Source organism: Aaosphaeria arxii (genome assembly GCF_010015735.1).
Source record: "Aaosphaeria arxii CBS 175.79 unplaced genomic scaffold BU24scaffold_3, whole genome shotgun sequence".
NCBI lineage: Eukaryota > Fungi > Ascomycota > Dothideomycetes > Pleosporales > Aaosphaeria > Aaosphaeria arxii.
The window spans coordinates 2391753-2405180 of NW_022983476.1; the positions used below are offsets into that span (position 1 = coordinate 2391753).

Below are 13428 nucleotides of genomic sequence, written 5' to 3' on the forward strand. Positions count from 1 at the left end.
AATCTCTACGGACCGAGAGGTATGCGATATCTTTGTCCGACCCGAGCATCCCGCAATCACTATTCCCGCAGAGGCGAATGAGTGATCTGGTACGACTGTCGGACGGCGCGCGTTGTGTTTGTTTGGCAATGACGCAACATCGTATACGAGTACCTGAAGAGGACTCAGGAGCGTTTTATTTTGTCGTTCAGAACGAATGTTGACTTTAAATATGAGAAGCTGGCGCAAGTCTGGGACGGATATCCCATCATTGAGCAGCACAACATTTATTATATTATTATTTTATCAACAAATAAAACCAGCTATTCATCCACATATTCATAAGCCTATTTCAATAATACCAGAACCCATCTGATAAAACCCAAGACCAACGCACACTTCCAACAATGGCGAAAGACACGGTCGACATCCTGATCGATTCATTGAAGGCAGCCGGAGTCAAATATGTATTCGGAGTCCCAGGAGCGAAGATCGACTCCGTCTTCAATGCCCTGATCGACCACCCAGACATAAAGCTCGTCGTCTGTAGGCACGAGCAGAATGCCGCATTCATAGCAGCCGCGATGGGAAAAGTCACTGGCATTCCAGGTGTCTGTATAGCTACTTCGGGACCAGGCACTAGCAATCTCGTCACTGGCCTAGTCACTGCGACGGATGAGGGAGCACCAGTTGTTGCAATCGTAGGAAGCGTCAGGCGAGCTCAATCGCTCCAAAGAACCCATCAGAGCTTGCGTGGCGTCGACCTCCTCGCTCCTGTTACGAAGAAGGCGGTTTCTGCGGTGGTGGAGGATCAGATTGCTGAAATCATGCTGGACGCTTTCAGAGTCGCAGCGACTTCCCCTCGAGGCGCCACAGCCATAAGTCTCCCCATCGACCTGATGACTCCGGTGAAGAGCACATCAGAGGTCATGGCGTTCCCAAAAGCGTCTTTTATCCCACCGACATATGGAAAATCCCCCGAAGCAACACTCCAAGCAGCCGCGGATCTGATATCTGCAGCCAAAGCCCCAGTATTGTTTCTCGGCATGCGAGTTTCAGAATCAGACGACACCATCAACGCGATCCACAGCTTCTTGAAGAAACACCCCGTGCCCGTCGTCGAGACCTTCCAGGCTGCCGGTGCCATCTCAAAGGATCTCGTTCACCTCTTCTACGGTCGAATCGGTCTGTTCCGCAACCAACCAGGCGACAAGCTGCTGCAACACGCCGATCTTGTCATCGCCGTTGGCCTGGACCAAGCAGAGTATGACGCAAATCTGTGGAACGCGCGCAATACGACTATTTTGCATATGGATGTCGCATCGGCGGACTTCGTTGGAAATTACGTGCCCAAGGTTGAACTCATCGGATCGATAGCCGACAACATCGCAGAACTCAATGGCAGACTGGACACAGTGGCTCGTCTCCAGCTCACCGAGGCCGGAGAGGCCATTCAGACGAGCATGCTGGAATGGGTGAAGAGCCCCGAAGCAGTTGGAAGACCTACCGGACCGATACATCCTCTGCACTTTATTCGACTATTCCAGAATATGATCAAGCCATCAACAACAGTCATATCCGACGTGGGAAGCGTCTACATTTGGCTCTGCCGGTATTTCTATTCCTACAAACCCAGGACTTTCCTGATGTCGAACGTACAGCAAACTTTGGGAGTAGCGTTGCCGTGGGCTATCGGTGTGTCGCTCAGTCAGACACCGCCTTCCTCTGAGAAGGTGATCAGCATTAGCGGCGATGGAGGTTTCATGTTCAGCAGTCAGGAGCTGGTTACTGCTGTACAGCAGGGCTGCAACATCACGCATTTCGTGTGGAACGACGGAAAATACAACATGGTCGAGTTCCAAGAAGTGGACAAGTACGGTCGCAGCTCCGGCGTCGAACTCGGTGGAGTAGACTTCGTCAAGCTTGCAGATGCAATGGGCGCCAAGGGGCTGCGTGTGACCAGTTCGGGCGATTTGGAGGCTGTCATGAAGGAGGCATTGGAGTACGTTGGCGTCTGCATTGTGGAGATCGAGATTGACTACAGTCAAAACCACAACCTGATGCTGAATCTAGTCACGTCGGATGTGATGTGATCGGTACGGGTGGAGTTTAGCAGATAATGGCAAGGCGACCTGTATTAGTATAATTTTTAATACCGTTCATAGTTTGTATATATACCATTTACGTTTAGATCGTACATGATACTGGCAAGCAGTTAGCTCGCATGGCTGCTGCATGCTAGTGAAACGCCCTTGACTGATAATGTGAAAAGAACCATTAAATGTTAAGAGCATCATCTTGTCATGCTCATCTTCGGTGTTCCCAATCCATCGAGAGAGGCCATGTAGCTTGTCAATTTCTGAATAGTAGATACACAAGCCCAGTAGGTGGCCAGGTTTGCGTGATAACCCATTTAGACACACCCTGCATCATCCAGTGGCCAAACTGTGCTCCGAATGAGCCGATATTCAGTGGAGGCATTCATACGTCATTGAAGGGTTTGCTCCAGGAGGCGGGATATGGCGGTACAAACATATATATTGGAGCATGCGTCGCCATATTGATACTGCAAGTCATTCAACCTTTAACCACAATCCCCTCGGCATAGTCCAACCCACCTACACATCTCCTTCCTACACAACAACACAAATCGCCAACCATGCCATCAAACAACTTATACCAATACTCCGTCCTCTCCGCCCTCATGAGCGGCGCCGCATCCTCCGGCGCTCCCCTATCCCACATCCTATCTCACGGCACCCACGGCCTCGGCACCTTCCAGAGCCTACAAGGCGAGCTGATCATCCTCGACGGCTCAGCATACCAGATCAAGTCTGACGGGTCCGTGACCCCCGACCTCGAAAAAGACGACCCAGATCGGATAATCCCCTTTGCCATGGTGACGCCCTTCGAACCCACGACCACATCGACTGTCTCGTTCGGAAGCAAGCAGGAACTGTCTGAGAAGATATCGGCACTGCTCCCGAGGACAGCGAACCACTTCCTAGCATTTAGGGTTGATGGGGTGTTTGAGGGGGTTAGTGTAAGGACGGTTGGCGGCCAGATATCAAGGCACGAGGGGCTCGTCAACGTTGGAAAGCGCCAGACGACAAAGACGTTTCCGTCTATACGAGGCACGATTGTAGGGTTTAGGTCGCCGGCGTGGTTCCAAGGTATCAGCGTCGCGGGGGATCATATGCATTTGATTTCTGAGGATAGGAAGGTTGGGGGACATTTACAGGATCTTCGGGCGGGAATGGAGGGGGTGAGGCTCAGTGCGGCGACGATTCATCGCTTCGATTTGGAGTTGCCGGAGGAGGATGATGATTTTAGAGATGCGCAGCTTGGTGTGGATGATGAGGGGATTCGGGCGGTTGAGGGATAGTTGTGCTTGTTAGACTCTTTTCGAATGGGGTTAAGATGGTTTCTTTTGATAGAGGGAGAAGGCGATGGTGTTGTTATACCTTACTGCTATATTAGTGATATCCTCTTGTACCGATCCATTTCTGTTTACTACATATATATCACTACTTCCAGACGAAAAATAATAGATCGAAAACAAGACGTTATAGCTGTAGCGGCGTAAAAATCACATCCTCACTGAAAAGAAAGCAGGAAAGTAAAGATGAAGACAATATAGACCTCCAGTGGCGCCATCCAACTATATCCCCGACCAGCCCTTGAGGTTGGGCCGAATATCAAGTCCAACTTAAGTTGAAAGCACTGTATGGATCGGAATGTGTATGTGTTTGGCTCAATGCTCGAAAACAACAAACATCCGAAGGAATAATCATCACAATGCCTCGATAACCTAAAGCCATCATCTCGAGAGGGTAATTGTCTGCTCACCTTGTATCAGTACCACCTCGCGAGAGAATCTACGTCCAAACGCAGTTCCAGTACCAGTCCTAGTCCCAGTATACCAAACACCCAAGTATCAAGGAAAACACACCAGGACATCCTTCTCTGAGATACACCGCCGACCATACGAACATTCGCACAAGAGCCCACATACCCTTCACTCGTCTGCAATCACACCTCACCCTGACACCTACCTAGCCAGCACCAAGCATTCGCCCTCTTACGCCTCAAAACCCCAACTCCGCATCACTTTCAGCCGCAGCAGGCACAGTTCCAAGCAATAACAACATAAATTAAAAAGCCGCTGCGCGTCAGATACCCCAACACCAACACGACGACCACCACTGCGTACGCCGCCCACGCCGCCCAGCTGTCTGTACATACAATACCCTCTGCACCTTACCCCCTCCCCTCGATAAATGTGGCTGCCGAGCCGCACTCATACATCCCCTCCCCCTCCCTCTCACCGGACGGACCAGCCATTGCCGTCGGGGAGGTAGGGTAGGTAGGGTAACTAGGGTAGGTCGTCGGTAAAAACAGAGTGATGACGCGCAGCGGGCGCGGCGTCGAGCTATTCATCCAGCGAATGCATGCGAGCGGCATGATGTCGAATCAAAGGCTTGGCGTGGGAGGGGACCCAGGGGATTGGTTGGAGCATGTAAGGTAAGCTTGCATGCGGGCGTGGCGAATGGACGAATGGGGAGGGGTAGTGTGTAGGGTGGTCGGGAACACCGAGGTGGGAAGGTGAGGTAAGGGAAGGGGATCAGGGCCAGAAAACGAACGATGAACGAACGCAGTGCTGCCTGTTTGGGATGTTAGGGGGTGGGGAGGGGGGGGGGGGGGGGGGGGGGGGGGGGGGGGGGGTTTGTGGTTGTGTCACGGGGGTTTGCACTTGGGAATGGGACATGGCATGGCATCAATGTTGGGTTAAGAAGATGGAAGAGAGAGATAGTATGTAGTTCATGATTTGATAGCTTCAACTTTTAAGTAAAACTATACGTCCATGCATTTCGTGACTCAATAACCTCCACATAAACGTCTCGTTAAATTAGATAGTATACCTGAAGCCACGCTGTTGGTCCTCCTGGAAATAGAATTAGCACAACGGTCTGTAAGGGTTGTGTAGAAAATACTTACATCAGTGTGCTCCAACTCAACCTCACCACGATCTGCTCGCGCATTCTGGCGCTTGAAGACAAAGCTGGTTATGATGACCAACACAATGGAAAGCAAGCAGCATGCGATACACGCGTACAAGCCAGGGCGATAGTGGGGAGCGTCCTGGACGCGGAAGACGAGACCACCTGCGATACCGCCGACGCCACCGAAGCCGACGAGGGTGGCGCTGCAGAATGCTCGCTTCCACTGTCCGCGGATGTTGTTGGCCTGGTAGGCCATGGCGGCTGGGACGTTGGAGTTGGCGCCTGCGGTGGTCAAGAAGACGCCGAAGTATCGGACAGCGGGGCTTTTGGCGAAACCCATGATGGGGAGTCCGATGAGGCACAGGACCATGTTGAAGATGATGATGGGGCCGCGGATCTTGTACTTGTCTCCCAGGTAGCCGGTAGTGTACATGACGATGGCAGCGAGGGCGTATGGAGGGGCGACTGCTCTTATCAGTATCGTGTATTACGGCTGTGAACATGCTTTGACTCACCTAAACATTGAGATGTACCAACATCAAAGCCCATGTTCCTTGTGAGAATGATGGGGAGGAAGTAGGCAAGGGCGTAAGTGACGGTTGTGGTGTTGAAAAAGATCTACTCGAGTTAGGAGATGATGGGAGGAATAGGAGGAGAAACTTGCCATTGCATAAACCCAGATCTTTGGGTCTGTACCAGCGCGGAAGAACTTGGCAGAGGAGAACGGCTCGGGTTTCGCATCGCCACGATCCCTATCAACACGTTCGATGATGAACCTGGCTTCGCGCTCGGACAAGAACTTCCAGGATTTATGAGCCTTATCAGGGAAATCGACCAAGAGCCAGTAGCCAGCAATTCCGAGAGCGCAAGTCAATGCTCCCTCGATGGCGAAGATCCAACGCCAGCCTGCCATGCCCTGAAGGCCATGCATCTGCATCAACTTGAAGAGTGTTAGCGAAGGTCCAGGTGTATCATTCCCGTAGCTCACTTACGCCATAAGCCAAAATTCCAGCACAAGCCGATGCCAAACTGCCAAGAATGTAGAAAACCGAGTATCTCTTTCCCACGTCGTAACGAGTGTACCATGTGCTAAGCAGATATACACAGCTTGGGAAGAATCCAGCCTCGAGTATGCCCAAAACAATGCGAAGGGCGGCCAGAGATTGCCAATCGTGAACGAAGCCCATGCCAATCATGACAGCACCCCATGCAACCACAATGGCGGATAGGAAGTTCCTGGGACCGAGTTTGCGAACTAAGATGGTGGCGGGGGGTTGGAAGACGATGTAGGTGGTGAAGAAAACCAATGTGACGACCGAATAGCGGGAGACGGTGCCCATCAAGACTTCGAGTTTCAATTCCTTGGTCATTCTGGTCTCCGGTTAGCAGATGCTCCGTGTGGTGTAGAATTGATCATGTGTATGTGTGTCACGGTGGTACGGACCCTGCAATTGCGGCGGCGGAAAGATTGGTTCGGTCCATCAGACTGATACAGTAGAGAACGCCGACGGTGACGACAAGACGTCGATCAATGCGATGAATGATGGCGCGCTGCTCTTTGGGTGTGAATTCGCTCTCGAAGCCAGTGTCATGGGAAATGTTGGTGGGCGAGCGCTCCACATCTTCGGTCATGCCAACAGCCTCCTTCTCAACTGGCCCGCCATGGGCGTTGTGTATCGCCATGGTTGATTATGGCTATGGGACGAAAGAGGGGGTGTGGGAAGGTATCAATATGGCGTGGGGAGGGTGTATATGCGCGTGAAGAGGAATGGCGGTGAGGAGAGGAAAGAGGAAAAAGTAAGGAAGAAAGAAGGAGTTATAGAAGGGAAGGAGGAGGGAGAGAGGGAGGGAGATTGGAGTATGGCGATGTAACGAAAGCGGAGTGGAGTGGACGTGACGATAGACTTATATTTATGGTTGGATCAATAATGAAAGATGGAATTGGGATCGGGCATTATTGTTAGCTGAGTTGAGACGAGTTACGCTGTCCCAGTCCGGTCAAGGCGATATGAAATGGATGGATGGCTGGATGACAAGTCTTTCTTCTTTTTTCTTGTTCCCCTCCTCACCCTGTCGTTACACTGAATTGGATGCCAAGGGTGCAGGCATTGGGTGCACGCGCGTGTGTGTGGTCATTATGGGCTGTGGTGTGTGAGGCAAGGGTGTGTAGGTGAGCGCCTGTGAAAGGCTGACGAAGGAGGAGTAGGCGGAGAGGAATGATGGGCAGGGGCTACGACAGCTGGGGAACCATCATCAATCTCCCCAATAGGCGAGCGCCATTGGAAGACAGCGCCACGCCACGAGTGCTGGATAGTGGATCGTGGAGGTTTGGAAGCGATGGAAGAGATGGAAAATTGGAAAGATACCGAGGCAGGTTGAGGTCGATTGTTGGATCTCTCCACAAAATGCGGAGGAAGGATCGGAGGGGGGAACCACATAGTCGCGGAGGATTGACCCAAAGTCGATTAGAGGGAGGCGGCGAAGAGCGAAGGCGTTGGGGTTAATGTTGGAAAGGGAGCGAGACCTGGGGTAGCGGGACTCGGGAACGGCAAGGGTATGACATGATAATGATGGGGACGGATACGGGCATACACAAAGGAACAACGGACCAAAAACCTGGGGGAGGAGTCGTGAGACTACGAGGTATTTCCAAGATAATCACAAGACGAGAGCAGAGTAGATAGGAGTCTGGAGTTTGTGGTATTACTCGTGGTCTGATTTAAGTTCAGAGGAATTCAGATTGGGGACGTGGATGACAATGGGAACATGGGTGACATGGACGAAAACGTGGATGAGAAGGGGGACAATACGATAACCAATTATAATGTTTCTTTTGATCATTATCAGAACCATCATTATTATATCAACTACACTTTTGATTATGGTGAGATTCTGATAGACTTTTCTGTTCAGTTCAATCCAGTACTTGGAGATACAATGATGCTGATATGGGTATTGTATGGTACAGTATGTCTATACTCGTAATGTGGTATGGGCCGTATGGTATGGTATGTTATGACTGTATGAGGGAGATACGGAAGACCTCCGCTACTCGTAATGGTGGATGATGGGCTCTTAGTGGACGCGGGGCCCCGTGCCAAGACAAAGCCACGGGATGACTAGCCACCCACTAGTATCCTATCAGTAACATACTAGTAAGATACGGGTTAGATAACCCTTGAACAGTAAATACTACACACATGGCCTGAGCAATCGTCCCCCATATTCCCCGCCCTTTCAATTCTCCCTTTTCCCTTACACTTTCACTTTCATCATTCACACAGTGAGACACAATCTCTCCACTACACAGTATGACTCTCTCTCTCCGCACTCTCTCCACACTCTCGGAGCACACTCTATCCTCATCCGTTCCCCGTAACTATCCATAGCTCATCACTCTTCCCCATATCCGTCCCGTATCTATCCGTCCAATACTCCACTGATCCTCGCCCCTACGATTACCAAGTATCCACCCATCTACTCGTATGTACTATTGTACGAGGCCCGAGCCCGAGTACGAAGTGACAACTACACCTTAATTTACACTAACCTTTACGAAGTACATCATATTCAATATCAGTGTGATTATCATCATGGCTCCAGACGCCTTTGCAACATCATTTTACCATATGATAGAAGTAACAGACAAACCTACTTACATTCTCAATGTTTAGGCCACGCAAAATACTCAGCCATCTTCTCGGAGCAAACCCTCCTTATTGAATAGTACATATCACTCATGCACTCACTGTCTCCACTCTTATACGCTCCATTTCATACATCATACACCGCACCCTGCATACTACTCGTAGCACACTCAAGGTTCCAGACTTGGGCTCTGACATCGCCTTCATCAGCAGCAACTATCTTAGGTGTTGTTTCTACACCTACACCTACACCTACATCTAGTTGTATCAGCGGACCGCATGACCAGATACCAATCCGGTAACCTTCGCCGTGCCTCGGTGTCGGGAGCTGCACCATCACCGCATCATACACGCTTTGCCGCCCCTCAGTCGCCGTTTCGTCAATGCCCCTCCTCGACCATCCCTCATTTCCCATTTCATTTCTATCTCGCTACTCTTTGACTCCTCCGAACTAGTGGTCGCTGGAACAATGGCACTTGCATTTTGTAGAATCAGTAGGTGCGATAGGCCATGACCATGCCAGATCAGCGATAATAATGCAAGTGGTGGGAAAATAATCGTGATCCAGACCCAGACGCAACCGAACCAAACAAACAAACCAAAATCACATCCTAACGTGTCCAGTGCACTATCTCATTTCCGCACTCGTGGAACTGGCCTTGGGTACGGCCGATCCTAGGAGGATTGGCTCCCCTGGAGATCTCGAGATCCAAGCCCTTGTCAGATCTGCTGTGCTGTGCCTCACACCGAGGTGCCTCCTCACCACTGTGGTAATGGTAACGACATATCAGTATGCACCCCACACTCTCATCACGCAGGGATCCAGGCAGAGACATCACCTCACATGTAGGGCTCAACATCCCAGCCTCCCAACGACAACATATCATCAGGAACCAACAATAAACAACGAATCTGCAATCAATAAATCTGCCCCTTATCGTGCCCGCAGGAAGCTTATCCCTGCCCAAGAGGCTCGTTGATGCCATCTCAAGACTTTCTTCTGCATGGCCGATTTCGTCCTATGAGAATGCTCCTTTCCAAAAGCATACCGAGGCTCATCCTACTTAAACCAACCAGCCTCACCCTCTCGGTCCAAACCTACTGCTGCCATCCGCCATCATGCAATCGCTTGCACCCGTATCTATTGTTGGAGAACACAACATTTCCCATCATCTAGATCTCGCCCGGCTCAACAACAACACCACCACTTCCTTCTAACCCAATTTCCCCCGAGCCGAGGCAGAACAATCGTCTAGGCATCCTCTATCTGACACAGCTCGATAATGAAACGGAACCGTGAGTGAGAACTCGCATCGAAAAGAGAAAATGAGAAACAGTACGGCACAGCACATCCGCCTTTGTGACGAAAACAATCATTCTCTCCCCACGAATACACTCGAAGCCCCCGTACGTGGCAACCTCGAGAATGCGACCCACAGCGCCAAAGCAACGCTAGTGAAAACGATGATTGCATACACAAACACTCCAATGCCCCATCCCTGGACGCAGGCGCCGATGGCGAACGGGAGCAGCGCGCCGCCGACCTGGCCCAGCGACGCTACGAACGATACGGCGGCGACGTGCAGGTCCCTCGGCAGCAGTCGAGCCAGCACCACGATGCCAGAGGGGAACATGGGGCCCATGAAGAAGCCGAGCAGGGCGACCAGCACGTTGGATGCTCCTGCCGGCTTCCGTACGACGGCGAACAGCAACTCTAGCATAATAGCAATAAGGAGGTAGCCAGTGGTTGCGCGCCTCACGCCGATCCTGTCCGTCACCGTTCCTAATGCCAGACGGCCTATTGCCATGCCCACCCAGAATCCGGAGGCCGAGAGGCTTGCAAACGAGGGCGAGACGTGACGGTCCCGCGTCATGTATGACACGAGCCAGCCAGATATTGCCGTCTCGGTGCCAACGTAGGCTAGAAAGTAGAGTGATGACACCCACGTTGCTGCGTAGTTGAACATCGCCCTGGTGTTACGGCTGCCCGTGAGCGATGAGGAAGCGTTCTTGGACTCATGATATTTCGCCGCATTCTGTCTCCGGAAGGCGAGCGGGAGGACAATGAGTTCTGTGATTGAGATCACTGCCTGCGTAATTGGTTAATTTGTTGTTCGATTGATCCATTGATGCAGTGATGCCGATATCCTAGTCCTCGGGTGATGCCTTCCTTCCAACAACCTAACGTTTCCAGACCAGACCTATCCTAACCATTTCATCTATGTACTCACTTACCAAAGCAGAATACCATTGATACCAAGGCCTCCCCCCCGTCGTCATGAGTAAATCACAGAAATACGGCCCCGCCGACGCCCCGACCGAGTACGACCCATGCAGCAACCCAGACACCGTATTCGCATTCCTCACGCTGCCCGCCCACGCACACCATGACCCATCAAGCAAGCCCGTACCCACAGCAATCAACGCATACGCGACGAGCACGACGCCGAAGTGCGGATGGCACGCGATGGCAAGCGCCGCGAGGACGTGGAACGCGGGGCCGATGACCGCGATGCCACGCTGGCCGAAGTGCGAGTGGATGAGCGAGTTGCACTGCGCAGCCAGCGTGTAGCCGACGGGTCCCACGAGGAATATGCAGGATACCTGGATGTCGCTGAGGCCGTAGTGCTTGGAGATGGGCTGCAGGATCACGCCGATGGTCGAGTTGAAGAGCCCCAGGACGATGAAGGAGAACATGGCGCCGCTTATCTGGAAGAGGAGGGTCGATTGGGTTTCTTCTTCAACCCATTCTGGCGGAGAGGTGGAGAGTGGAGTGTCGGATTCATATTCAGGCTGTTGTTGTTCGGATGGAGCTGTTTGGTCGCGACGGAGTAGTGGTGACGTCTCTTCTATCGAAGTCGACATCTTGGGCGTAGACGAGATGACAAGGTCGCAGATGACAGCTCAAGATAACTCTTTACTCTTCTCATACAGACAAGACACCGTTCTACATACATCAATGTACTTCCTCACAATAGCATACACAACATCGCAGAGTTACACGATCATCGACGAAACGTCGTGGATGTTAACTACAGTATGCGTGTGCCGTCGGGTCGATGATCGTCCTCTCGCGCCGACTTCCCACCAATCACGCGTGCTGCCTTAACCCCAGAGTAATGTCCCTGGGCCGAGCTGGGGCTGGGGGCCGCGGGGCCACGAGAGCTTTCCACCGGATCGGGTCTGGTAACCGCATTTGGGGATCGTACATCGGCTTTCCTCTGTCTGCGGGGTGGGAGGTTGATTGTTACAGGAAATAGCATAGCTCAAGTGACCGTGGGTTGGGCTCATGGTTTTTTTGGAGTTTAGGTGGAACGATGAGGAGGGGGAGTTAAGGTACATGCTATTGAGTAATTTATGAGTAGGTATGTACGGCGATTTGCGACGATGTCCTCTGTTTAATGGTTGGTTTATGATGGTACTTTGTGCCATGTTATAGAATGCATATCTATATCGGGAAAATCATATTCAAAATCTTTTTGACCCATATCAACCACACAATCATAAAGCCTGAACACACGCGAAGTTTCATCTAATATATTACTCGTACTTCTATTTCCTTAAGTCCAAGCGTAACCTTTTCTTGCTCTACCTCTTCTACTCCTCAAACCTTCCCCCCTTACTAACATCCGGATAAACATCGAACCTTCTCTGCGTCACGACTGGAATCCCCTTCCTGACCTCCTCGATCCTGCCCGCCTTCAACTCGCTCACCACAATCCCCTCCTTATCATCCAACTGCTCCAGCACCTCTGCATTCGGATCCACCACCAAGCTATGGCCCCAAGCATTATAATCCGCACCCATATCCCTCGCGGGACTACACAACCCCACATACACCTGATTATCGATCGCCCTTCCGCGCGCAAGTAGCTCCCAGTGCAGCGCCCCCGTCGTGAGGTTGAACGCGCCCGGGTAGAGCAGGAGGAAGGCGCCTTTCCGCGCCGCGATGGTCGCGAGCTCGGGGAACCGGATGTCGTAGCATATCGCGATGGCGATCTTGCCGTACTCGGGGAGGTCGACGATTGTGATTTTGTTGCCCGGGGTCAGCACCTCGGATTCTTTGAAGGTGATCTTGCCGGGTATGTCGATGTCGAAGAGGTGCACTTTGCGGTGCGTGGCGAGGAGTTCGCCCGTGGGGCTGAAGGTCAGGCTGGTGTTGTAGAGGGTCTCATCTGAGGGTTTTCCGCTCCCGCTGGAAGAGGGGGAGGCGACGCGCTCTGGTATGCTGCCGCCGACGAGGTAGACGCCGGCTTCCTTTGCGAGCGCGGAGAGCGCGTGGAAGCTTGGTGATTGCTCTTTGGTGGGTGGGGACGGGAGGAGCGTCTCGGCGTACTGCGAGAAGTATTTGGTGCCGTAGGGCGAGTTGAAGCACTCTGGGAGCACGACGATGTTGGCGCCTTGCTTGGTGGCTTCGAGGACTTTGGTGCGCGCGTGCGACAGGTTATGTGCCTTGTCAGATGTGCTGGCCAATTGCACGAGCGCGAGCTTTACGGACTTCTTGAGGAGCTGCGACATGTTATCTGATGTCGGGGTCTAGGGCGGGGTGTAGTGGTGGAGAGGGCAGACTGCAGGATTAAGTACCTGGAAAGGCCTGAAGGTGGACGCCATCGCGACGGCATATAAGTGCGATGATGCTATGAGGGAACGGTCTCTGGCTCCGACGACGGCGACGCCTATCGATCGGCATTTGTTAAGCCGATGGCCGCCGCACGATTACAACATTCTAGCTGATCCATGTGCCATCTAACCGTTTCCAGAGACTTGTCAACCCCACCATATAAAAACCGACATATTTG

General features: G+C 52.1%; 5 protein-coding genes across 5 annotated transcripts; 2 read left to right on the plus strand and 3 right to left on the minus strand.

Annotated features, from left to right (window-relative positions):
* Positions 1-386: 386 nt before the first annotated feature.
* Positions 387-2072, plus strand: BU24DRAFT_478818 (acetolactate synthase; the record flags this gene model as incomplete). Its single annotated transcript, XM_033533049.1, has 1 exon — positions 387-2072. The coding sequence occupies one exon, from the start codon at positions 387-389 to the stop codon at positions 2070-2072; it is 1686 nt and encodes a 561-aa protein (XP_033386031.1).
* Positions 2073-2570: 498 nt separating this feature from the next.
* BU24DRAFT_478819 (alpha-acetolactate decarboxylase) lies at positions 2571-3364 on the plus strand (the record flags this gene model as incomplete). Its single annotated transcript, XM_033533050.1, has 1 exon — positions 2571-3364. Exon 1 carries the CDS (start codon positions 2639-2641, stop codon positions 3362-3364), a length of 726 nt encoding a protein of 241 aa, XP_033386032.1. The 5' UTR covers positions 2571-2638.
* A 1453-nt stretch (positions 3365-4817) lies between these two features.
* On the minus strand, positions 4818-6665 carry BU24DRAFT_440570 (major facilitator superfamily transporter; the record flags this gene model as incomplete). The annotated part of the gene is made up of 6 exons (XM_033530377.1): positions 4818-4924; positions 4978-5447; positions 5498-5600; positions 5647-5922; positions 5975-6353; positions 6427-6665. The coding sequence occupies 6 exons, from the start codon at positions 6663-6665 to the stop codon at positions 4889-4891; spliced, it is 1503 nt and encodes a 500-aa protein (XP_033386033.1). The 3' UTR covers positions 4818-4888.
* A 3337-nt stretch (positions 6666-10002) lies between these two features.
* BU24DRAFT_344528 (MFS general substrate transporter) lies at positions 10003-11326 on the minus strand (the record flags this gene model as incomplete). The annotated part of the gene is made up of 2 exons (XM_033523406.1): positions 10003-10719; positions 10865-11326. 2 exons carry the CDS (start codon positions 11324-11326, stop codon positions 10003-10005), a joined length of 1179 nt encoding a protein of 392 aa, XP_033386034.1.
* Positions 11327-12073: 747 nt separating this feature from the next.
* Positions 12074-13234, minus strand: BU24DRAFT_420744 (carbon-nitrogen hydrolase). The gene has a single exon (XM_033527551.1). It carries the CDS (start codon positions 13145-13147, stop codon positions 12227-12229), a length of 921 nt encoding a protein of 306 aa, XP_033386035.1. The 5' UTR covers positions 13148-13234; the 3' UTR covers positions 12074-12226.
* Between the last annotated feature and the right edge of the window lie 194 nt (positions 13235-13428).

What these genes read in the sequence shown, in the direction of transcription:
- BU24DRAFT_420744 (XM_033527551.1), bottom strand. Translation starts at nt 13,147, where the DNA reads ATGTCGCAGCTCCTCAAGAAGTCCGTAAAGCTCGCGCTCGTGCAATTG.